This window comes from Actinia tenebrosa, unplaced genomic scaffold (assembly GCF_029948245.1).
Source record: "Actinia tenebrosa isolate PJP-AT-01 unplaced genomic scaffold, QUT_ActTen_1.0 PGA_scaffold9__36_contigs__length_13948895, whole genome shotgun sequence".
Classification (NCBI taxonomy): Eukaryota; Metazoa; Cnidaria; class Anthozoa; order Actiniaria; family Actiniidae; genus Actinia; species Actinia tenebrosa.
The window spans coordinates 11590295-11615207 of NW_028292586.1; the positions used below are offsets into that span (position 1 = coordinate 11590295).

General features: G+C 36.5%; 3 protein-coding genes and 1 long non-coding RNA gene across 5 annotated transcripts; 1 reads left to right on the forward strand and 3 right to left on the reverse strand.

Annotated features, from left to right (window-relative positions):
- Positions 1-386: 386 nt before the first annotated feature.
- On the reverse strand, positions 387-8928 carry LOC116288348 (uncharacterized). 2 transcript variants are annotated; one of them, XM_031695117.2, is made up of 2 exons: positions 8800-8928; positions 387-1074 (listed from the first exon to the last, which is right to left on the reverse strand). In XM_031695117.2, exons 1-2 carry the CDS (start codon positions 8818-8820, stop codon positions 646-648), a joined length of 450 nt encoding a protein of 149 aa, XP_031550977.1. In that variant the 5' UTR covers positions 8821-8928; the 3' UTR covers positions 387-645. The 2 variants fall into 2 exon arrangements, with proteins under 2 accessions (XP_031550977.1, XP_031550976.1); XM_031695116.1 differs by lacking the exon at positions 8800-8928 and adding an exon at positions 3148-3301.
- Positions 8929-10335: 1407 nt separating this feature from the next.
- LOC116288346 (uncharacterized) lies at positions 10336-11439 on the reverse strand. Its single transcript, XM_031695114.2, has 2 exons — positions 11179-11439; positions 10336-10568 (listed from the first exon to the last, which is right to left on the reverse strand). The coding sequence occupies exons 1-2, from the start codon at positions 11375-11377 to the stop codon at positions 10402-10404; spliced, it is 366 nt and encodes a 121-aa protein (XP_031550974.1). The 5' UTR covers positions 11378-11439; the 3' UTR covers positions 10336-10401.
- Positions 11440-13815: 2376 nt separating this feature from the next.
- Positions 13816-14475, forward strand: LOC148904839 (uncharacterized). Its single transcript, XM_089024533.1, has 2 exons — positions 13816-13949; positions 14118-14475. The coding sequence occupies exons 1-2, from the start codon at positions 13816-13818 to the stop codon at positions 14473-14475; spliced, it is 492 nt and encodes a 163-aa protein (XP_088880659.1).
- Positions 14476-20356: 5881 nt separating this feature from the next.
- LOC116288345 (uncharacterized) lies at positions 20357-21477 on the reverse strand. The gene is made up of 2 exons (XR_004196174.2): positions 21268-21477; positions 20357-20959 (listed from the first exon to the last, which is right to left on the reverse strand). It is a non-coding gene; the product is annotated as an uncharacterized LOC116288345 (long non-coding RNA).
- Positions 21478-24913: the final 3436 nt, after the last annotated feature.

A 24913-nucleotide genomic window follows, 5' to 3' on the forward strand; every position in this document is an offset into this window, starting at 1 on the left:
CTTGGGCCTAAACAGGAATTTCATCAACGATACATACCTCCTTAGGTATCCATTAAGTTCCTCTTTGGCTAATTGATAGATTATAATTGAATGGTCAACACGGAAGAAGATGATAAATGTTTCAGTCTACAGCGTGAAGCAACTTATTGTTAAACCAACAACCAACCTATCAAAATTGCGTTCATCAATTACCCAGCTAGGAGATCGTTTTAAAATAAATAACAAATGATGATTCCCTCCCATCTTTATTCAAAGGTACATTCAGTACAAAGTTTTCTATTCCCCGCGCGACCAAGTGAGTCTGTGATCAAGGAGTGCAGCGATATTTTGTGATTAGAAAATGGTCTATTTCTCGGTTTGTTCTTAAGCAACTAATATTCCATTACTAGTGAATATAATATCTATTTATTTTGATTCTATCAAGGGAAATAGTAATTCGGGTAGGGACACAAAATTCTGCATTTTTTAGCTTAAATAATTCATGTTTTTAGAGCACAGAAATATTTGACAGTTCATGATGAGAGTTAAATAGAGTTAGTCCAAAGACAGGCATAGATCAGGTTCCATTTTTAAATATTAATTATTCACATTATGTTTTAGTTTCTATAACTTTCGTTGATTATTCCAGGATCCGGTTTCCCGCTGTCAAACTCGTACAAACGCAACAGGAAGATTCACTGTAGCCCAGTCCCATAATGCATTGCATTTATACTTCAACACTCGGTGACCATAGGTTATTGCGTGACATTTAGTACAGATTGCGTTACTTGTGGGACAGACGGCCTTGAGCAAGATAGATGGGCGTCTGTTGTTATCAAAGTCTGTTCTCCACACGAAAGGACAGCCTTTGCTACTTACAGTCGTCGTAGATTGCCTATTTGAGTTGGAGCTTAGAAGACCAGAGGGTGGAACAATGATATACTGGTTAACAGTCACGTGGTCTAGAATCTTTGTGGCCGTGGCTGTTAAGGGACTGGACACCTTAAGGCATGTGGCCAGTGCAGCGTAGTTCGTGACGGGTGCTGTTGTTGCCTCGTCGCTTCCAGGAACGAAAGCAAACATCAGAGCAAACGTCTGCGATTTAAAGAACATATAAAATGTCAATATAGTAGAATGTACGCTGTATTAATTCATGACCCTCTATTCGATTTTGTAAACTCGATATCTCTTTCCCCCTTTTTTCCCCTTTTTTCTCTTTTCTTCCCGTTTATTATTATTTTTACTTTTTAAATTAAATTAATTAAATTAATTAATTTATTTAAATCGTGTTCCTGCGAGAGCAACAGGAAGGTTTCGTCGGAGGAAGAAGAGTAGTCGACTTGTAGCAAATCTAAAGGCTGACGAACTTGCTCGTATGACACCGATCGATCCAATTAAAGTTCTGCATGAATTCGAAGTTCCCGTATGATACAGAAATGCCATTATTACGACAACTTCAATAAACAAGTACTTTATTATGCCAGAAATTTGTGATTAAAATTAGTTTTTTGTTATTTCATTATTTAATTGCATAAAACAAAAGTTTGCGTGACACTCAATAGCTGAAGCTTCGAAAAATCTAATTACATCTCAGTTCTTTTTCACGGATTATCCATAACTGTTAGCATGACGTTCTTTTTAGACCCTAAATCTAAACTGCAGTTCGACGTCAGTCAAACTTTCGACATTAACCAAGGCGTTATAACGAAGTTGTCACTTGCTGAAAGTCCTCCATATTGAATTTCATTGATGCGTAATGTTTGCGGGCGTTTTTCGGAGCCTGACTCCTAGCGGTTAGAGATTAGCATTAAACCCAATGCTAAAGGTCTGTGAATAGCTGCCTTATCAACTAAAATATTTTTAAACGAAGCTTAACCTGTGCAAATGCATCTGTCTATGGTCTTTAAAATTTCTCGCATTATCATAACGGTTTTCGTTTCCAAAACGTATGAGTGTAACCGAACCGAAAAGTGAAAGCTGAAAAGAGTTGAAAGTTGATGTCGAATAAATCGGTCATCTTAGCTACTAAAACTCTCAAGAAAGATTAAAACAAGCTGTGAGGCAAAGGTAAGGCTATTATTTCATCATAATAACTGATATATCGGGCAACAGTCTGTACCCCATATCATCGGAAACAGTTATGCATTTTGACTTTATAATAATGCTTCAGCGTAAAAACAAATTTTCGTAATTTAGTTCTAATGACAAAATTTCTTCAAAATGTAGTAAGTTGTTTGAACAACGATTTCACTTGGTCTCTGAAGACATCACTGATTGCTAAACGATCCCATTGCACCACAGGAACCCCAAGCAAAAACTTTAAGAAGTCCGTGTGGTTTCCATGAAAGAAATTGTGAAAATAAACAATTCAATTCAACAATGGTTAAAAACATTTTGTATGGTAATTAATTGATTCTTAGCACAGAAAAACATAATTACGGTCACAGTTTCCGCATATAGCTGCATATTTTTTCTTGTATTGGTAGTCGCTTACGTCCTTCTCAAATTAAACCTTTTTTGCTTGGGCTTCCTGTGCTAGCACATTTTTCTTTTCGAAAATCAAAAATATTTTCGTAAAATAAAATCTAACTCAGTAACGAGGAATTTATATATAATTTAATGGTAAAATAAGACTTTTTTTCCATGTTTGCCTCAAATTTGAGCGTTAAGTCCAAGTGTCAAAACTGTAAACCAACCGGGCTATGACCCTACGAGGAACGAAAGAGAGTCCCTTTATATGAAAAAAATAGAAAACCTTTTTGTCAAACCAAATCCTATGCTAAAAAGTAATATATACTCTCTGATCTAGGCATTAATAAGTCTTACAGATTTTTTAAATTTTTAGAATAATTTTTTTTTGATTAGTAAAATTAGAAGAAGATCATGGTTGTAGCATGACCTAGGAAACGTTAGTATATAATGAATAAATAAATAAAAATAAAAAAAGCTAACTGACAGCTAACTGACAGCTAACTGACAGGTTCTCGGCTAAACTAGAGATAAGAAGTAGGATGACAAAGAATGGATTGAAATCAGTGGTCATTCCGGCTCGAAACTCCCAAAACTCTAATAAATAAAGTCATTATTACGTACAAATGATCGCTGCATATGCTTCCATCTGATAGTCTCATTCATAATTGATAAAATATTATCTTTGAGAAAACTCACCGCTAACAATGGTAGTATCATATTAATGCTATGGAACCTTAATATATGAACACTGCTTTCGGCTTGGAAGTCACTCAAAAGTCACCTCTGTGCCCGTCTTTTTATACCTTTTTCTTGTCATTTTCTCACGAGGAAAGAATCCCGCTAAAACAAATAAATTGCAATGATGCAAGTGATAAATGTCCCACGTTACAGAGCGGAGGAAGCCTCTACTAGCATTAAGTTCCGTTGCCATGAATACACCTAATAGGTAATATTTAAACTAAAAATAATTGACGTATTAATGTACCATAGATCATAGTGCATCCAAATGAAGGACTTTCTCTCCGTGTGGTTTCCGGTTGCACGATGGTATGTAGAAGCACCGTCCAATCAGAGCTCAGAATGGACAACGTTTTTTAAAATTCTGGATTGTTCGATATAATTTTAATACAGTGCGGTAGGAGAGCTCATTATGTTAATATATCAAGGTCGTGTAACTTAAGGCCGCGTATGTGCTTTTTTCTAGGAATTACAGGAACAACTTGCAATTTTTAGCTCGGGATAGTGGCTTCGCAGTGTCTGTGTTTCCATCAGCTGGAAAAGCTTTTTGGTGATTTGTTCCGCAAGTCTAATATTCGTAATGTGAGGCAAATATTTTTAAATGTTTTTTTAAGCTTTAAACTAGATGCAGGAACAATCTCAATGATTTCATTTCGTAATAACTGCGCGTTCTGTAAAAGATTTCGTAATGCAACTTACCATTAAAAAAAAAAAAAAAATAGGCAATGTTTAACTTTTTCATCTCTTTGATGAGTTTTTCTTTGCGTTTTCCTATTCTTTTCTCTTTCCTTTTCTTTTTTTTTTTTTTTTTTTTTTTTTTTTTTTTTCAATCGTGTTTCTCTTTTTCCTTTTTTATTTTATTTATTCTTTATACTCTTCCTAGTCTCCTTTGCATCCATTTTTAGTGCCGTCACACAACGTTCCCTCCGCATGTGCGCATTCGTTTCTTGACGACAACGACACTATAAGAACTGCTGTGGGGGAGGCATTACCCTTCCATGAGTAAAGTCGTACGAAGAATTCCATTTCCCGTCTTCATCCGGAGGTTGAAGTTCGTTTTTTTTAAACAACTATTTAACAGGCATTTAAAAGTTATTAACTATTTAAAGGGCTTTTAAAAGTCGTGCAACTATTATTTGTTTAAAACTCTATTTATTTTCCCTCACTTCTGTAAATCATACGTATAACTTTGTTAATGAAATGAATCATTTGATTTCGGTCGCCCTTACAGTTCACGCACACATAACTTACTACTATACTGCACGAGCCGACATTACACATATTTGTACTTATATGATATATATATTCTTAGTAGATTTTCAAGAAAAGCTTTTTCTTTCTATAATAGTTTCTTTTTTTTTTTTTTTTTTTTTTTTTTTTTTCTTCTTTTGTTATGGGGTAAAGCGAAGCAAAGCAAAGCAAGGTAAAGTAAAGTGGAGCAATGGAAAAAACAAGATAGCGCATTTTACGTAGAATTGTCGTTTCCCGCACTAAGTTGTCGTTCTTGAGTTACGGCAGTACGTATATGCATTGCAACATTGTAACGGTTTACTTCCAAGAAACGTTACTACTTGTACGATCAGTGTTCATCATGTGTAGAAAACACTGGTTTAAAACTGATCTATGAAATGTTGTCAAAGAGTTTTCTTCTTGATCTTGTTCTTCTTCTTGTTCTTCTTCCTGTCTTCTTGTTCTTTTTCTTCTCTTAGTTTTCGACTTCCAGCTTCGTCAGGAATACCGCTTTTCGACCTTGACCCCAAGGGACCATGGGGTCAGGAAATTTGCTCACGTTGATGGAGAGACTCCAGAAAACTCAGAAAAATTCGTCGACGATAATCAAGTTCATTTTTTTTCCTTCTAGATTTGACATGGCATACATATACAAAATATATAATGGCTGTGGGCGTTGATCCCACCTTAACAGCAGGTACACAACGTCCAGTTGGCCAGAAAACTAATCCCCAGAGATTTCTATCAACTATTTATGCACTTGTTATTAATTTGTTGTAAATGTTGTTGTTAATGTTGTTGTTAATATTGTTGTTATTGTTGTTGTTCTTTCCAAGTGTCAAGAAAATTGCCACTGTTAATAGTCGGTTTTCGAGAAGAAGTCTTCCTTTAAGTTTCTAATTTATTTCACTAAATTGGTCGCCATATTTCGAATTTGTGTAAATTGAACCTGAAACCACACAGAATGAGTTAGAAGGGGTAGTTATACCACGCTACACCACCCTTGATTCCCTATCCCTCAAATAGTCTTTTTTATTCGCGATGTGTCTTTGAATTTTGATTGTACTTGTATTAATTGCTCCTCTTCATCATCATCTTCTCTTCTTCTTCTTCTTCTTCTTCTTCTTCTTCTTCTTCTTCTTCTTCTTCTTCTTCTTCTTCTCCTTCTTCTCCTTCTTCTCCTTCTTCTTCTTCTTCATTTCTTCTTCTTCATTTCTTCTTCTTCATTTCTTCTTCTTTTCTTCCTCCACCCCCTCCCCCCCCCCCCCCTCCCTTCCCCCTCCCCTTCCCTTCCCACCCCCCGGTTTGCTTGTTTTCTCTTTTTGGTGGTTAGTTAGTACAGAACTTCTAACAGAACCCGTATCAGTAAAGTTGCATGGTCGGTATGTGTTTGATTGGTATATCTGATCTATATTGTCACGGATTCCTATGAGTAGTCTCTCTCGCAGCCGCTTCAGTCTCGTTCCAAAGTATTCTAATGATGTGTTTACCACTCCTGGATGGACGGCTTAATGCAACTTGATTGTTAAGGCAGCCAGTAGATCGAATTAGAATTTAGAAGTAGATTTTTGTGGAGAGAGGTAAAACCGGAGAAATCTGAGGAAAAACCCTCGAAGCACAAGAGAAAACCAATAAAGAGTTCAACTCACATACGAACCCGGGTCGCATTGGTGAGTTGCGGCGCTTTAGCTTGCACGCCACCCATGCTTCTCTTCATCATTCATTTTTTTCATTAACTTTTTTGAATTGAGTAATATCAAGCTAGCCATATCTAGCCAATGAGACCATTCGAACCAAAAATCCAAGACATTTGACACGGAAGGTTTTCAATACGCTTTTATTTGAACGTTTAATTTAAACCTTGTATAGGTAATAATATAGTTTAAACTCCACTAGAGTTATTATATGCAAATATATACAAATCGTAACAAATATAATTTACGAATTGCTATCGAATGCGATTCTTTTACGAGATTCATTTACAAAGTACAATGATTTTGTCTGGGATTTTGCTTACACATTTTTTTAATATATGCATTATATTTATACACTCTATTTCAAACAACGATTAGTAAAGTTTTTGTTGCATGCTGCTGATCTGAAAATGTGACGTAGAAATGACATCACTGCAAAACGAAGGTGTCGTGAAGCCTGTGAAAAATTGAACAGCGAAAAATGAAAACCTGTCCACCATTGCAATAAAAATATTTAAAACTCATTGGATATTGTGTTACTGTTATCAATCTCTTTAATATTAGCAACGCTCCCCCCCCCCCCCCCCCCCCCCCCCAATCCCCAATTTGTTCACCTGGGAATCAATAATTTCAAGAGGAAAAGTGACACCTTAGTTTTGCAAATTTTCTCGATTCTGATTGGCTAACATTTTCCCTCAGATCAGCTGGATGCTACATGTCGAGCCCGAATTGCACTATGGGCGATGTGAATACCATCAGCGAAAGGTCGCACGGCGATATGAATTTTCCCCAATAAATCTGTCCGCACGTTTGTCCCCGGAATAATTTCTTCTGTGCTGACGTTATTTACATATTAAAATAATATAATTCAACATGCAAAATATAACATGCAACAAAACCTTCACCTAATGGACTACATCGACGATGTGGCGGCCATCTTAAATCGCAAGGCATTATAGGTCGTTCAGAAGGCAAAAACAACAACAACAACAATGATGCTGAAATGATGACCCCTCGATATTTCAGAATTTCCACAGTTGTGGAACTGTTCATTATTTCAAATTCAGCTCTTGTCAAATTGCTTTTTTATGAACCGTAAATGTCAATCGACGCCGTTATTGTGACAAAGCAAAGCTTTGTATATTTGTCCCCTGGATTACCCAGAATGCCTTGTGATTCAAGATGGCCGCCGCATCGTCGATGTAGTCCATTTAATTAAAAAAAAAAAAAAACCAACTGTGTTTTCTTGTCTTGTAGCTCCACTTGAATTACTTGACCCTGAGGTATAGATGCTTCTAAACCACTCGAACGAAAGCCACAGGAAGGGTCTTCTCGCTCCATTCCCACACCCCATCACATTTCTGAATCAAAACTTTATGACTGTACATAACAGGGCTGCATAATGCTGGGTTACAGATCTCCTCTGTACAAGATGCGTAGACTAAAAATCTCGGTATTCTGTTGAGGACATCTTCGCTCTTTATCGTGTAGGGACAAAATCTACCAGGGACTAGAGTTCTTGGGACTCTCCTTGGTATTTTTGAGGCATTGATTTGTTGGGAACTTGTTGAATGCGAAAGAGGGACTATGGCGTAGTTCTGGCGGATGTAGTCGAGAATGGCTCGTTTAGAGGCAGACTTGCTCTGAGGCATTCCCAGGCATGTTTTTAATGAATTCATCGAACTTCTGCTTCTGGATCTTCCTTCTGTGTTCATTATTTGGTTGTATGCGAAAAGTAGTATCTGTTGAATAAATATTCCATAATTTTGAGCATTGCAAATGAGATATAAAATCATGTCATACTGGCTCCTGATTGCTTGCCATGTGCAACCGTTAAACAAAAAAATGATGATCTAGGGAATGACAAATGGAAAAAACCTTACTCCTCGTTTTAAGGACTTATGATGTATAACAAGGGAAAAGTATCCCATTATCAAATGGAGCGTGCGTTACGTACTCAAAGTACATGTGGCGTCATAAGAACTAGTACAAAGATAACAGACAGACAAAGACCTAATACTGAGAAAAAACCTTGACTGCGTAGTCTAAAGCAGTCTCCCTCCCTGTCGTTATCAAACTTACTGTGGGGTGAATAAGTGCGCCTGCATTATAAGGTCGAACAGATCGGCACGAGAGACCAGTTTTCAGACGGTACGCGTCAGTTCTTAAGAATGGAGCCTACAAATTGCGAACCATCTTCTTAAATTGTGTCTGCCTATTTAATCACCCAAGTAAGAAGCTTGAATCTAAAAAAGGGGTCCCAGCGCATTTACCGGCGTTAAGCATCTTTCTTACTTGAGGGGGAAAGTAATGTTTCAAACTGTTTTGTTAGATCTTATCTCAAACTTGTTTAGTATAACCAACTAGTTGCATTATTTCTAGACCTATCTCCTATCACTTATATCGCCAATCACTTATTATTACCTATCGTTGTTCGCCACTCCAACGTTTTTGGAAATAGCTGTATGTTACCTAGCTGAATGGTTCTGTATTTTTTAATTGAAAACTAATAAAGAAATATCTAACAGATACTCAGCTGATTGATTGATGATCCAATCTTACTTAAAAAGGTAAAAAAAACAACTGAAACTCAATAATCATCCAATAAACTTTACAAAAAACAAATAAAATAAAATAAAATAAATCACAAATAATCGTTATATGATACTAAAAAAATCGTACTTACCAGAATGATAAAAGTGTTCATGTTGATTGTGGAGTATAGTATTTCAACTCGTCAGTTTGGTAGTATCAGCACTGTATGAGTCTCATGAAAGACGAGTAGGGTTAATATAATGTGAAAATGAGATCCAACAGATCATAAACGTCATTCATTGTAGCTAGTTCACGATTTGTTTTCGACCAATTACTATCGAATACGTAAGGCATTCACTCTCTTACAGCTTAGGGAAAACCCCAAATTTCAAGTCGTCTCATTTGATTTCCTCTAATAGCAACCATAAAGCTGTGATTAATTATCGTATTTGGAAGTCGGGGAGACTATGGTTAGAGTTTCCACGGGATCTTTATTGACGCTCACAAGTCTTAGTAGTTACAAGACTTTTTCACGACTAACGAATCTCTATCTCTCTTTCTCTTTTCTCTAACTAACTATCTGAAACTAACCTATATTTATAGAAGAAATTAGCATGATTGTAGAATTAATTATGAAAACTGGTTTGAGTCTGGTTTCCAGTGAAAGTACTGAGCTACAGGAATATTGGCCTTATTGACCTAAGAACCTTAATCTTAAAAAGGGTCTTTAGAAAAGGATTAACTGAATAAAGCGTCGATGACGGTCGCTTGTGTTTCTAAGTCAAAACATACTATTCTAAGTAAACCAAAGCTTATATCAACAATAAGGGAATAATTCTTAACTAAAAATTTATGAGTAAACAACTATAATGAAGGACGCCAAAAATATACGTGTCCTTAGGAAGTCTTTTCTGCGCAAGTCTTACTAAACTGGTTTTGTGAACAGCTGAAAGTCAAAAGGTCCAAGTCCAGATTATTGAATAAATAAGAAGAACCTTTCATTATCCGGTGTATAGAATTCAATTAGTGACCTTTGTTAGGAAGGTGTTTTACAAGGTCAACAATAAACCTTTTATGTATAGGACATTTGTCTCATGTCTGGTTTTGACCCACTTAAGTCATCTATTGTTATGCATACACGCGTCGCAGTAGAACGATTTTACTGGATCCCCTGAACATGCATGCACAGAAAGTGAAAAGACAAACAAGCACGAAAGAAAACTATGGAATTAGTGTCTTCTGAAGGTTTATTTTCCCAAGCGACGAAAAATACCAATAATAAAAATATTATGATTTTCTTGTGTTCTTTCACGATTTTGTTTAGTTGTTCGTAGTTATTATATTCTAATACATGTCATGATCAATTGCATTATGCTAAGGTTTCTCAGTTTAAAGTTCCAAGGGATCAAGGCAGCTCCCGTTGGCGGATAAACGCTCCAGTTAGCAAATTATATCATGGATGATAAAATTATCATCGATGATAGTGTGCACGCACTAAACCCGTGAACAATAGATAGTGCTAATTAGTACTAATTCATACCGAATCTTTTGTTTTCTTTTGTTTAATCATAGTTTTATATTGTTTAAAGTTAGTATTTGTTTCACGGGTTTAGTGCGTGAACTCTAATGTTAGAAATAAATGGTGAGGAAAATATGAACACTTAAAATGACACTATTACGCCAGGCAAACAAAGAGAACAGAAAAACTTTATTGTGAACAATAACACGTCAATATATAGTATCATCCAACTCGCTAATCAGAGTCAGAGATCGACAACCCTCGCCACTTTGAAACGGCTTTTTCATGTGCCTTTGCCGCCTTGGTTACAGCCTCCGTCATTGTAGGCATCATTGCCATAAGCTCATCTAGTTGATCTTTCTTCTTTTTCTTCTTTTCCTTCTTCTCTGTTCCCTTTCCAACTGTAAGAATAGGGACAAGAATACACCACGTTTAAATGAATAACACTGCGTGCGATGAATGCGGGTTGAGTCGTTGGATTGGGGCTACAAATTAAATATTGGATATGCTCGTAAAAAGCTTCAGAACTCTACTCAGGAAATCTACTCAGCATATAGAAAATGACTTCGGGAGAATGTTAACCCATAGGAAATACCATCATACAAATTACAAAATGGCTGTTAAATTTTGCGTTTGATGATGAGTCAGTTATGAGTCTTACTTCGATACCCTAAAAGATACCAGGAAACGCCGAAAAACTCCAGTTTGTACACCCGAAAAGATACCCGACGAGTGTTACGTGCCAACTAGCCATTACCCGAAATTATTATAACCCCGAAGTTTCAACTTGTGAACTATGGTATGGACCCAAAATTTATAATTTAGCCTTAAATCTTTTCACTCAGCCTTAGATGGTATAGGCAAGAATATATAAAAAATAACCTTAGGTCTGACCCACAACCCCAACCCGAAAATTACTCAAAAGAGCCGTACTCCCTCGTGCTTATTTTGAAGCCTTACGTAAGAACATAATATCGATGACGGCAATGAAACTGATGGATAGCATCTCACCTTTTTCCTCCTCTGCAATCAATTCATCCTCTTCAAATTCACTAAGAAATCTTGAACTTTCCGTTTTGGTTGTGGTCTCCGTGTACTTTCTGGCATCAGAGGCTTTACTTTTTTCATCTTCCCCAACAAGATAAAGGCCGTCCCTTCCATAGTCTGCTTTTCTTTTCGAGGTACACTTTGCATCGTTTTTGATGTCCATCGGCGAAGATTCTTCACTACACTACTCTCGTATACATCCTCCGGGTCTTTTACTGATGGTTTGTCGTTGCTAAAAAAGGAAAAACCAAGTTCATTAGCTACATTAATACTAAAAGTAATAAGAATTTATAGTCAGAATGATCAATTGGTATATCAAGAAATTACCCCGAAACTTGCCATTCTTTTATTTTTCTTCCTATTCGCCTAAGTGCCGTCTGTTTAGTTGGCCCTGTTCCCTTGCCAATGGATGTATAGTAGGCCTTTTCGACAGGACCGAGCTGGTCGGCCATAAGCTCAAAGTAACTAAGTACTCGTTTGGGAAGACATCCAACTTTGCTCACTGCTTCCCTTACCAGCTGTAGCTCGAGGTTTCTGTTTTTGGATTTTATTTCAGATTTGCTAGACTTGCCTTTATCGCGGTCTGCTTTTCGCTTTTGCCTGGTTTTTGGCGTAAAGAAAATCCTTTCCAGCCTTTCCAACTCTTTGTCTCCTTGGTCTTCTGGATTCACTACAGGCTCTCCCGCAAAAGCAGCTTCGAGAAATATGTTTCTTCCTTCCATGGAGCCAAGAAACTTCAACCACACACATGAACTCCAGGCTGTATTTATACAGAATTAAGTGTGAACATACCTTCGAGCCTCTCACACTTACACTTGAAAAAAATGTGTAGTTTCTTTCATATATTGCACAAAACAGAGAAATGCAAAGACAAATCTGCTCAATCATATCCTAAAAGCTGTGTAAACAATTACACCCCCTATTACTCAGCACCATTTATAAGGCATGGCTCTTTTGAGGAAATGATGGAAAATCAGTTAATATTTATTCATATCTTTGACAGTTTATAATGAATTTTCCCAATTTTGGCTCGTAGTAGTAATTCTTCAAGGCAAGCAATTACCACATATGTGTTACCATGGAAACAATGTCACGTGACCACAAGGCCGCCATTTTGGACTTTTTAAACAAGCCTTTTGAAGTCCTATTGAAACTACTTCAAAAGTCCTGAAAATCCATATTCCTTTTTATATTTGCATAGCCTATATGGATCTAATTGGATGTCTTGGAAATTATATTAAGTTTAATTTTTAGAATATTTTCAATTTTTTGGAAAAAATAGAAAATATTCTAAAAATTAAACTTAATATAATTTCCAAGATATCCAATTAGATCCATATAGGCTATGCAAATATAAAAAGGAATATGGATTTTCAGGACTTTTGAAGTAGTTTCAATAGGACTTCAAAAGGCTTGTTTAAAAAATCCAAGATGGCGATCTGGTTGTCACGTGACTTAGTTTCCATGGCAACCAAGGCTTTAAGGTTCCTTCTTTTCACAAAAGACATTAACTTGCCAAGTTTGGGTAAGATTCGTAGAAAACTGGCTATGATATAGCTAAACAGTTTTTCATCGGAGAGCCATGCCTTAATGATGCTGAGTATGGGGTCATTACAAAATATGAACCTCCTTTGACAAAGTCTTACCTGCGTCAGCATCAGATCTTTTTCGCACTATTTCTCGTCCCTTCTTGTGTCATGCATTAAAGCGAGCTTCATGCACGAGGTGACAACTTGTTCAAAAACTACATTATAACCTTTGAACAATATAATGTGCTAATTATTTCTTGCCAAGGTTAAATATCCGAAGCCGAGAAATTACTCGATTGTAGATTCACGCTATTGTCATCAAGCACGATACAATGCTCTTACCTATGCATTTTTGGCACACACGATAGCAGAATTGCATAAAATCTCGTGAATACTACGCTGTATCTTCTGAAAAGCTAATTCTCAACAACCGCTCTAAACAAGATGCCGCCTCCGGTTTTGCCAACGTTCTTCATCCTTGCTTACTTTGTTCTCCTCCAATTTTTAAAGCTTCGAGATGCCGAGAATGACTTCCCAGCTTTCCCGTTTAATCTTTTCAGTCAAATCTTCTTCGTCTTGATATGTATTATTTGCGTTTTGGACATGTGTAAAACAAATGATGTCATTGATCGAATTGGCCTTACAGGAATCGCAGAACCTAATGGAAGCCGTGACTATTACCATTACATTGCTAGCTTTCCCATTAAATTTTGGTATCTAACTGGCGAGACACTTCAGACATTTGGTGAGGTCGTTGTGGACACGCGAATGTCAATAATATTGCACGACAGGACATACCGTCGCAACAGAGTCCGTCGCAGGATACGAGTTCAAAGATTGAATATTACAAACCGACTCCTCCTAGTGTTTATTTGGCTGAGAAGATATCTTAGAATGCAAACCCTGTCCATGATGTTTAAAGTGGACATTACATATGTAAGCAAAACAATACAAGAAATAGTTCCTCTTCTACTTGAGAAATATTCGCGACAAGTCGTTTGGCCAGCTTTAGCAGAGTGGAGAGGTTGGCTGGGGCACTGGAAAAAAATTCCGTCCTGTGTTGGGATAATTGATGCAACGACTCATCCAATATGGACGACCATCTCAACGACAGGCAATGTTTTATAGAGGCGACAAAAAGAAACACTTCATGTCAAGCCACATTATCGTTACTCCAGATGGGATAATAGTTCATTGTTCGGCTGCGTAAGTACTTACTACTGTTTTATTTTGGTAAACTTGGAAATGATATTTATTGCTGAAATATCATAAAAGTGAACGATTAAAAATTCGTCCGGTGGGTGTGAAGCCAGCCTATGCGTCCAGGTTTTGCTTTAGATTTATTACTGAGTTTTATATTCCCTACATTTTTAGATTCCCCGGACATCTCAACGACACTAATGGATTTAACATGATGCCAAGGATTGGTCCGCAGTGTGCTCTAGATCTACCTGCTGGCTGCCATATTATTTCTGACAACGGTTATCCTCCCCATCCTGCTCTGATTAAACCTAAAAGAAGAGCCCAAGTCAATGGAAACCCAAGACTACAGGAGATAAACGGGGAGCTCACTAGCTGTCGGATTAAAGTGGAACACGCCATAGGATTCTTTAAAACGTATCGCTGCATTTCTGAACGTTGGAGGCACCCTCGTGCTTTTCTCCCTATAGTTATACATTGCCGCGCTTCTTTGAGTAATCGGAGATTACTTTTCTTGCAAAATACGTATTAAACAACAGCTTCAATATATTGAAATACCGGTTTCAGTCATAAGTTGTAGAGGGTGAATTTTTGGTTTTGTTTCTCTGATTCTCTCACACTGAAACCCTCATTCACAAAGGGAACAATGTTTTCGAGTCTGCCACGATAAAAAAGTCAGTTCTGTTTTGCAAATGACTTTCATCATTAATACGCACTAAATATTTTGTAGTTTACGCTGTCTTGTTCTTGAAATAAAGGTTAAAAAATTCATTAGTCGTCTCCTTTATTTGACATGGAGGATATTACATGGGCGCGCAGAGATACGAATTTTATCTTCGAGTGTTGATGGTATCTCTCACGAGTGAGCGCAGCGAACGACTGAGAGATATTCAACACGAGAAGATAAAATTTGTATCTCCAAGTGGTCATGTAATATTCTGTTTATTATATAGATATCGATGAGCGAAATACGAGGACTTATCCGGTGTCCTAAACCTTCGTAAATTCTACACAGTGAAGATATCATATCCGTCACATGTGAAGATATCACTGTTGTCATGACTACCTTCATATTTCATCGATATCTATATAATAATATCCTTTGTCTCACTCGGGTAGGCGATAAGAGATAAATGCGTTGATATACCATTATTTAATTTACTCGCCAAACAATGGCTTTTGTTTCCTGAGTTCATTAAATTCTATCACGAACTTCACAAAGTGGGTCAAAACCAGACATGAGACATATGTCTTATACATAAAAGGTCTAATCCTAAATCTTTTGTTCCAATAGTTACTTCGTCCTTAAGGCTAAATTGTTACCATAGAAACCTAAGTGAAATCTTAGATTTCTTGTACAGTACAAATCAGATGTTTTTCTGGCCTTCTTACAATACTCCCCGGACAAGTTTCGAGCTCCGTGAGAAGTATGAAATTTTAAGCGAACAATCCAATGTAGCTCTAATTTTTGTAATTCCCGTAATGAGTAAATGCGATAAATATTTGTTAACCTTAGAAATTTGAAAGCTAGTTAAGTAATTTAGAATAAATGCGAATAAATGTCGATAAATATGAAATTCTTTTGAGTATGATAATCCTTTTTTTGTTTTGTTTTGTTTTGTTTAGATATGATCCCAACACCGAAAATTTATGAGCCAAAAACCCTAATTAAACCCTAAAGCTAATAGAATAAATTATTCAAACATAAGAGAAAATACCTCTAGAAGTTCTTAACGTGTATGAATTCCGAAACATCAACAACGTTAGTGCCGTTCTAGAAGTCACAAGAATAAATGATTAAATATAGAATACTATGATATATTGTAAGTCATAAGTTGACGAAAATCGTCAAAGTTCATTTTAGTTCCTTGTCCGGTCCATAGTTTTGATCTTCATGAATCGTGGAATTCTAGGCTGAAATCTTCATGAGTCGTTGAAATTCAAGTGGTAGGATACTCTTCATGAATCGTTGAGATCAGGCGTTTTCGACGTTATGGGTTTGTAAGTGTTCAGTGTCCTCTTCATGATCAGTTTCTCCACAATCAGGGCAAGTGTCAGTTTTGTGAAGAGTCTGTTCTTCAGGGATAGTTGGCAGTGGTCTGTCTTTCATGCATGGTCTGTGGCAATGGTCTGGCAGTTTTGGGTGCTACTTTAACATAGTGAACTAAGTTAAGGTCGGGTTGATTTTGTCTCCTACGGTGATGATAACAACCAAGTACAATGAATATCAGCAAATTGATGAATGAGAAGCACAGGGCTAGGGAAGCAATGACAAGTACCAACGGGTTACTTGAAACTTCATGAATCTGTTTGATATATTTGCGAATGTTCTTTAACTTTTCAGCAAGGTCTCCGTCAATTCTGTTGAAGGTCTTGTCCAGAGCTTTTAGTACGGTTTTATTAAGTTTTAAGGGTGGTGGTATCTTGAGTGATTGGTAGTGTAGATCGATGGTATTGTTGTTGAAGTCAGTGGGACTCCAAAGTACATATTTCACACTTCTTCTACGAAAAATGGGTAGGTTGAAGGTCAAGTGTTCAGGACAAGTACCAAATCCAGTAGGTAGTTGTTCAGAGGTATGGTTACATGGAATATGATAAACCGCCAATGGAGACATGTGGAAAGGTTGACTGTTCAATTTGATGGTCTGTGCTTTAGTAGATAGGAAGTATCGTCCACCAAGGTGATACAAGTGATCAGTGTCTTCACAAGGAGATAGTGAGTGTGATCGTGGGAAGGTAACAGTGGAAGCAGGCGTCCATGGTAAACCAAGCCAAGATACATCCTGCGAGCGTCGTGTCACAGAATCGGGACAAACCAAAGTGCCATGATGACTAAAGCATTTAGCAAGCGCGTCAGATTTGATTACTATTTTAGAGTTAGTAAGAAATAAGAATTTTAAAGTCATTACGGGTTAATGGTCCAGTATAGCAAAGTTTGTTAATTTGATAAGCAAAAGGGATTAGATACTCAACAGTACAAAATGCACTTTTGGAAGTAATACGCGGCAAAGTTACAAGAGTATGGAGTGAAATGTGTGAACATAGAGATGTTCATATTGTGTCAACGGGTTCATTAAGATCGGAAAACCATCAGCCAAAGCCTTAGCCGTAAAACGAAATTCTCTTTGTTTTTGTAACTGAGAAGTCAAAGCAGAAGTCAACGTTTCTGGCAAATCATTAATTCCTATTAACTCTCTACCTTGGATTCTAGCAAACTGGTTAAGCACATCTTGGATTTCAATAAAGCGTAACAAGGAATTAAAAATGTTTGAGGTTTCGAAAGAAAATTTCGATGTAAAATCCAATAAGGAATCATAATGACATTGTTCAGTTTTGCCAAATTTGTTAATTTCTTTTTTCCATTTGACAAGTGTGGAGTCAATATCTGCAATAGCAGTAGCGACTGTGTTGATCCGCGACGTTAGCTTATCGGTCACCTTTAAAAGCTGAACAGTTTTGCCGTTAACTGTAGTTATAAGTGTTCGTTCGTCTTCTAAAGCATTTGTAAGATCGATAAGTGTACGTTTCAGACCAACTAGATTATCCGAGTTGCATGAACCTCCGAAGGAAGTATAAATTTTTCTGATTAGTCCAAGCAATCCACTATGACAAGCCCATGCGCTCCTTTTAGCACGAGATAGTTTCTTAAGCCAGTTTTTCTCTTCGGGACTTATGTTCTTACATTTAGCCACTGCCCATTGTTTACAAATTCGAAGTGATTGCTAATAAGCACGTGGACAAATCGTGGTGGATGTTAGTCTGGTTTCAAATTCAAAAGAAGTTCTTAAATAACTATCACGTTCTAATGATACGTGGCAATAATGCAACATCTAACGTCAAAGGGGGTTCTTGACGAGGCAAGACATAGAAAGGCAATTCACCTTAGGCTACCGCAGGCGAAGTGCGATATCCAAAGAGTACGTTGGGTATAAAAACATCTCAATCCTTCTAATTTTCACTGACATACACAGGGAGACTTTATAGCTAGAACCGAAATAAAATGCTCAACTAACCCGTTACATGCGGGGTGATAACTTGAAGTTTGGACTTTCTTACAATCCAGAAGTCCACAAACTTCTCTTACTAACTTCGAGAGGAAGTTACTTCCTCTGTCACTTAATAACGTGCGCGGACAACCATGACGCGCTACTATCTCATCTAAGAAAGTTCGCGCTATTGTCGGCGCATCAATAGTCAGCAATGCGAAAGCTTCGGGCCATCTTGTCAGGTAGTCTGTAATGGCTAATATATACCTATTGCATGAATGGCATCCTGGAAGTGGTCCAAGACAATCGATTGCTGCACGACTAAATGCTGCTTCTACAGGAAGTGGAAGAAATGGGGCTGTGGGCCACGGTCTCGAGTTTAGTTTCATTGAACACTCGGTACTCGTTCTTACCCAAGCCTCGCAAATCTCCATGCATATTCTTCCAAAAATATCTTGTCTTAATCTTATCATATATTTTCTGTATACCTAGATGTCCCGCCCGCGGAATGTCAGGACAATGTACTAGGATTTCATGTTTTAAAATTTGTGGTACCACTAATCTCGGCAAACATTGTTTATTTGCGCGATCACTTCTATACAGGAGGTAAAACAGCAATTCCTCCTCACTAATATAGTAATTTTCTTCTTCTAAAATAATTGTTCTAGCTCTTTTGTCATTCTCTGGTAATGTACAGTTGTACAAACATTGTACTATATGTTATACAAATCAGGATCTTTCTGTTTACACTCTTTGACACGATCTAGTGTAACAATTGGGAAATCTACCACGTTTAGATCTGCGTACTCTCTTTGGGATAAAGCGTCAGCGTTACCGTTTTTATTTAGTCCTTGCCTATAGACTATGTCAAAATCATATTTAGTGTTGCAAGAGAAGAGTGATGGGAGATAGTCTAGTCCTGCCGGATTTTTAACTGTAAATAAGTACTTAAGTACGTTGTGGTTTGTAAATCGTTATTGAGTGTTAATTAAACCGTAACCTATTGAATAGCTGCTGTTGACAAACATGATTTCGTTCGGAGAGAGAGCCTTTTGGCTCAATTACACCTACTAGTTATTCCTATGACGCTGAAGTTAGCCGGACATTCGCAGAGGTCAAGTTAGATATTAATAAGTGCTACCAAAATTCTCCTGATTTATATATTGATTTTAAAATACTCCATTTCGGTGAGGAATCCAACATGCTTTCTTTCTAAACAAATCTAATAGCTTAATTTTTAATGGTTTTGGCTCCGCATTATAGCAGCCCGCGACACTTGGAAAAATTTTAGCATCTCACTCGAATAACAATTATTTAAATTTTAATAACTTCTGTACGATTCAACCGAATTCCTAGAAAATCATGCAACGGACTATCACTACACCACTTAGCCCAGTGCAAAGGTCTTTAGAATTTTTTTCTTATGTTTTTGATGCCCTCAATTCAAAAGGTTTTTCACTTAACGCCGAATTCAAACTTGAATAACTCTTCGCCGGATGTTCCATTTTCACTTGTTTTTCCTTCACTACACGCTACAGCGAAAAAAGACCCCAGTGCAAGATATTTGCAGGCTATAAACATGTCGAAAATGCTCGAAAAAAGACTCCGAACTTGGTTCGTTCCGCAAATGACATCCGACACTTCAACTCACGCGAAGTCCACTTCAGACACGCTCGCCTAATTCCAAGTTTAATAACTTCTCTACGGTTCAACTAAAACACCCGAAAATCAATAACCAAACGCTCACTACACCACTTAGCCCAGTGCAAAGGCTTTTAGAATGTTTCCGAGATTTTTTCTTACTTTTTCGACGCCCTCAATTCAAAAGATTTTTCACTTAACGCCGAATTCAAACTTGACCCCTGCGTCAGGACCATGGTCAAACCATGGTCAAACATGATTAAAACATGTTAGAACATGGTCAAGCAAACATGGTTGACCATGGTTTGTCCATGATGTGACCATGTTTTGACCATGGTCAACCATGAACGTTAAATTGCACAAGTTTAACCATGGTCAACCATGGTCAGTTAGTGTCTTGCTATGTAAAAGAACAACCATGGTTTGACCATGGTCAACTATGTTTAAAAGCAAAATCAATACCATGGTAGACCATGGTCAACCATGTTTGAAAGCAATATCAATACCATGGTTTACCATGGTCAACCATGTTTGAAAGCAAAATCAATACCATGGTCAACCATGTTTAAAAGCAAAATCAATACCATGGTAGACCATGGTCAACCATGTTTGAAAGCAATATCAATACCATGGTTTACCATGGTCAACCATGTTTGCAAACAGCACCCGTACAGCATGGTCAAGAAAAACCTACATAAATATACAATATCAGGGTGCAAATCATAATGAGCAGAAGTATAATTCACTCATTAATAGAAGGAACAAAATAAATAAAACAATTATAAATATTTGCACTCACTTTTTTAATGCAACAGAAAATAATGTGTATACAATCAGCATGTAAATATTAGCCAAAATGTTTGTTTCTACACTAAAGTTACTATCATGAAATTTGGTTGGCCTGGTGCTATAGTTTTGTCCTGACAACTTACTGTACTTTCTGTTCAATGCTTAATGCACATCTACAGTATGGTAACAATTTTTAGAATTATTTCTATTTTGTCATATTATAATACACTCAATAAAATAACTTGATTATGTATACAGCCAATCTGTTTATGCATTTTAATGTGCTAACTAGAATTCTTTTAAAGAAAATTGATCAAAGAAACAGATAAAATGACTTTGCTTAAAAATACTTTTTCCATACAGTTTTGTTAAGTATAAATGAATAATTGCAAGACCTTCTCGAAAAAATTCATAATTTTCTCACTAAATGAGAAATAAATTGTTATAAAGAGAGAAGTTCAATTTGTAATAGCTTCTGCAAGACTTTTCCAAGTATGTTGTGAATTTTGATTCCCCACTATGATTCCTTGTGGGCTTTTAGCCTATCAAAATATTTTCTCGGCTCTGTACATTACTTCTTGTAACAGATCTTTCTTGAACCTTAAAATCAATGTGGAAAGATATAAAATAATTAATGTTCTGTAATTGTGTATGAGTTACGTGCACTTGCTAGCATTCTGGTTCGCTATATTAATTCCCAAAGAACTCAACAAGAACCTAAACGATTCAAGTCGTATTTCGAAACATAGATGTTGTTTCACGCTTTCGAAAAGCCAGCCAGGCATTCAGCTTCATTGACAAACCTCATTAAAATGCTTAAAGCCACGAAGAGCAAGATTCTAGCCAGTTAACTACAGAATAAATTGGGTTTGAATAAAAAGTGAAAAGCAAAATGAGTCTCAACGTACATGCCTGATAGTGATTCAATCCATGTCCTCATGATCAGGCACCGATTTTGCAATCCAGGAAAGTAAAAATTGAACCCATTGCACGATATCAAACTCTTGCTGAGCAAATTCAGCTTCCAAAACTCATAAAAACTTTTTTTGAACAGAGATTATACGGTATTTTTCTCTGCAAGAAACGGTTACCGTTGAATAACAACATTAGGCGCCAAAACACAGACTATGAGCCCGCGTACATACCGGCTAATCACCAGTCCACTCACGGTCACAGTACAGTTTCTTAGTGGAAACAGGACTGGCAAATGTTTAGAGATGGATTTGAAAATGTTTATATTTTAAATGCACTGGAAATAGTTTCAGCAGTGGGTAACAGTAACAGGAAATAAATAAGTATATTTTTCAATAATGTATTGTGTGGAAGTTTATTCGAAATGCACTGGTAATCTAAAATATGGATTTCAAAAACGAATTTTTACATGATGTAAGTAAAGGTTGACTTTTAAAAGGCCTCACTTACATACTTACTTACAAGTATATGGTGTTAGTCTCTTGTTAGTTTCTAAGGAAAAAGTTGACATTTTTGCTAGCAAATGGGTAGAGAGTTATGATAACTCAGATATTCTGGCTGACCATGGTTGACTGTGTACCATGGTCATCCGGGCATTAACATATTTTGACCATGGTTGATAGTGTAACATGAAAATTGATTCTTATGTTTAAATGTTCCTTATATATTGACTGTGTGCCATGATCATCATTTTTAACACTTTGACCATGGTTAACTGTGTACCATGGTCATCATTATTAACACTTTGACCATGGTTGACTGTGTACCATGGTCAACATTATTAACACTTTGACCATAGTTGACTGTGTACCATGGTCATCATTATTAACACTTTGACCATGGTTGACTGTGTACCATGGTCAACATTATTAACACTTTGACCATGGTTGACTTTGTAACATGCATGGTCATAACAACAATGTAAACCAATTTTTATATATATATTTAGGAATTAATTTTTTGATTTAACATTCATTATATTTTCTCATTTTTTGATCAATTTAAGTTTTTTTTAAGAAAACCAAACCAAATGTCTTTTGACCATGGTTGACTGTGTGCCATCGTCATCATTATAATAACTTTGACCATGGTTGACAGTGTAACATGGTCATGACAATGAATACAAATTAAACATATTTCAAATATTTAAACATTGAATTAAACATATTTTCTTATATTTAAATCAATTTATGCCTTTTTTTGGGTAAAATCAAACAAAATGTTGTTTGACCATGGTTGACTGTGTGCCATGGTCATCATTATTATACTTTGACTGTGGTTGACTGTGTAACATGGTCATGAAAAAAATGTAAATTAAATTAATTTAGAATATTTAAAAACTCGTTTTTACCTTTTGTTTCTTATGTTTTCCCATATTTATATCAATTAATGTCTTTTTTTGGTAAAATCAAGCAAAATGTCTTTTGACCATGGTTGACAATGTGCCATGGTCATCGTTATTTTCTGATCATGGTCAGCCACCATGGTTAGACCAAAGTCAAAACATGGTTGACCATGGTTGACAATGAAAAACCATGGTACCATGGTCATTCTAACGCAGGGGGAATAACTCTTCGCCGGATGTTCCATTTTCACTTGTTTTTCCTTCACTACACGCTACAGCGAAAAAAGACCCCAGTGCAAGATATTTGCAGGCTATAAACATGTCGAAAATGCTCGAAAAAAGACTCCGAACTTGGTTCGTTCCGCAAATGACATCGACACTTCAACTCACGCGAAGTCCACTTCAGACACGCTCGCCTAATTCCAAGTTTAATAACCTAATACTGAGAAAAAACCTTGACTGCGTAGTCTAAAGCAGTCTCCCTCCCTGTCGTTATCAAACTTACTGTGGGGTGAATAAGTGCGCCTGCATTATAAGGTCGAACAGATCGGCACGAGAGACCAGTTTTCAGACGGTACGCGTCAGTTCTTAAGAATGGAGCCTACAAATTGCGAACCATCTTCTTAAATTGTGTCTGTCTATTTAATCACCCAAGTAAGAAGCTTGAATCTAAAAAAGGGGTCCCAGCGCATTTACCGGCGTTAAGCATCTTTCTTACTTGAGGGGGAAAGTAATGTTTCAAACTGTTTTGTTAGATCTTATCTCAAACTTGTTTAGTATAACCAACTAGTTGCATTATTTCTAGACCTATCTCCTATCACTTATATCGCCAATCACTTATTATTACCTATCGTTGTTCGCCACTCCAACGTTTTTGGAAATAGCTGTATGTTACCTAGCTGAATGGTTCTGTATTTTTTAATTGAAAACTAATAAAGAAATATCTAACAGATACTCAGCTGATTGATTGATGATCCAATCTTACTTAAAAAGGTAAAAAAAACAACTGAAACTCAATAATCATCCAATAAACTTTACAAAAAACAAATAAAATAAAATAAAATAAATCACAAATAATCGTTATATGATACTAAAAAAATCGTACTTACCAGAATGATAAAAGTGTTCATGTTGATTGTGGAGTATAGTATTTCAACTCGTCAGTTTGGTAGTATCAGCACTGTATGAGTCTCATGAAAGACGAGTAGGGTTAATATAATGTGAAAATGAGATCCAACAGATCATAAACGTCATTCATTGTAGCTAGTTCACGATTTGTTTTCGACCAATTACTATCGAATACGTAAGGCATTCACTCTCTTACAGCTTAGGGAAAACCCCAAATTTCAAGTCGTCTCATTTGATTTCCTCTAATAGCAACCATAAAGCTGTGATTAATTATCGTATTTGTCGTGAAGTCGGGGAGACTATGGTTAGAGTTTCCACGGGATCTTTATTGACGCTCACAAGTCTTAGTAGTTACAAGACTTTTTCACGACTAACGAATCTCTATCTCTCTTTCTCTTTTCTCTAACTAACTATCTGAAACTAACCTATATTTATAGAAGAAATTAGCATGATTGTAGAATTAATTATGAAAACTGGTTTGAGTCTGGTTTCCAGTGAAAGTACTGAGCTACAGGAATAAATTAGAATATTGGCCTTATTGACCTAAGAACCTTAATCTTAAAAAGGGTCTTTAGAAAAGGATTAACTGAATAAAGCGTCGATGACGGTCGCTTGTGTTTCTAAGTCAAAACATACTATTCTAAGTAAACCAAAGCTTATATCAACAATAAGGGAATAATTCTTAACTAAAAATTTATGAGTAAACAACTATAATGAAGGACGCCAAAAATATACGTGTCCTTAGGAAGTCTTTTCTGCGCAAGTCTTACTAAACTGGTTTTGTGAACAGCTGAAAGTCAAAAGGTCCAAGTCCAGATTATTGAATAAATAAGAAGAACCTTTCATTATCCGGTGTATAGAATTCAATTAGTGACCTTTGTTAGGAAGGTGTTTTACAAGGTCAACAATCCTAAATCTTTTGTTCCAATAGTTACTTCGTCCTTAAGGCTAAATTGTTACCATAGAAACCTAAGTGAAATCTTAGATTTCTTGTACAGTACAAATCAGATGTTTTTCTGGCCTTCTTACATAGTCATTCATCCAAAGCAATGTTAAAACAAAACCGTTGCCTAAATAAAGTCAACGGTATTACAAGTTGTAGATATGAG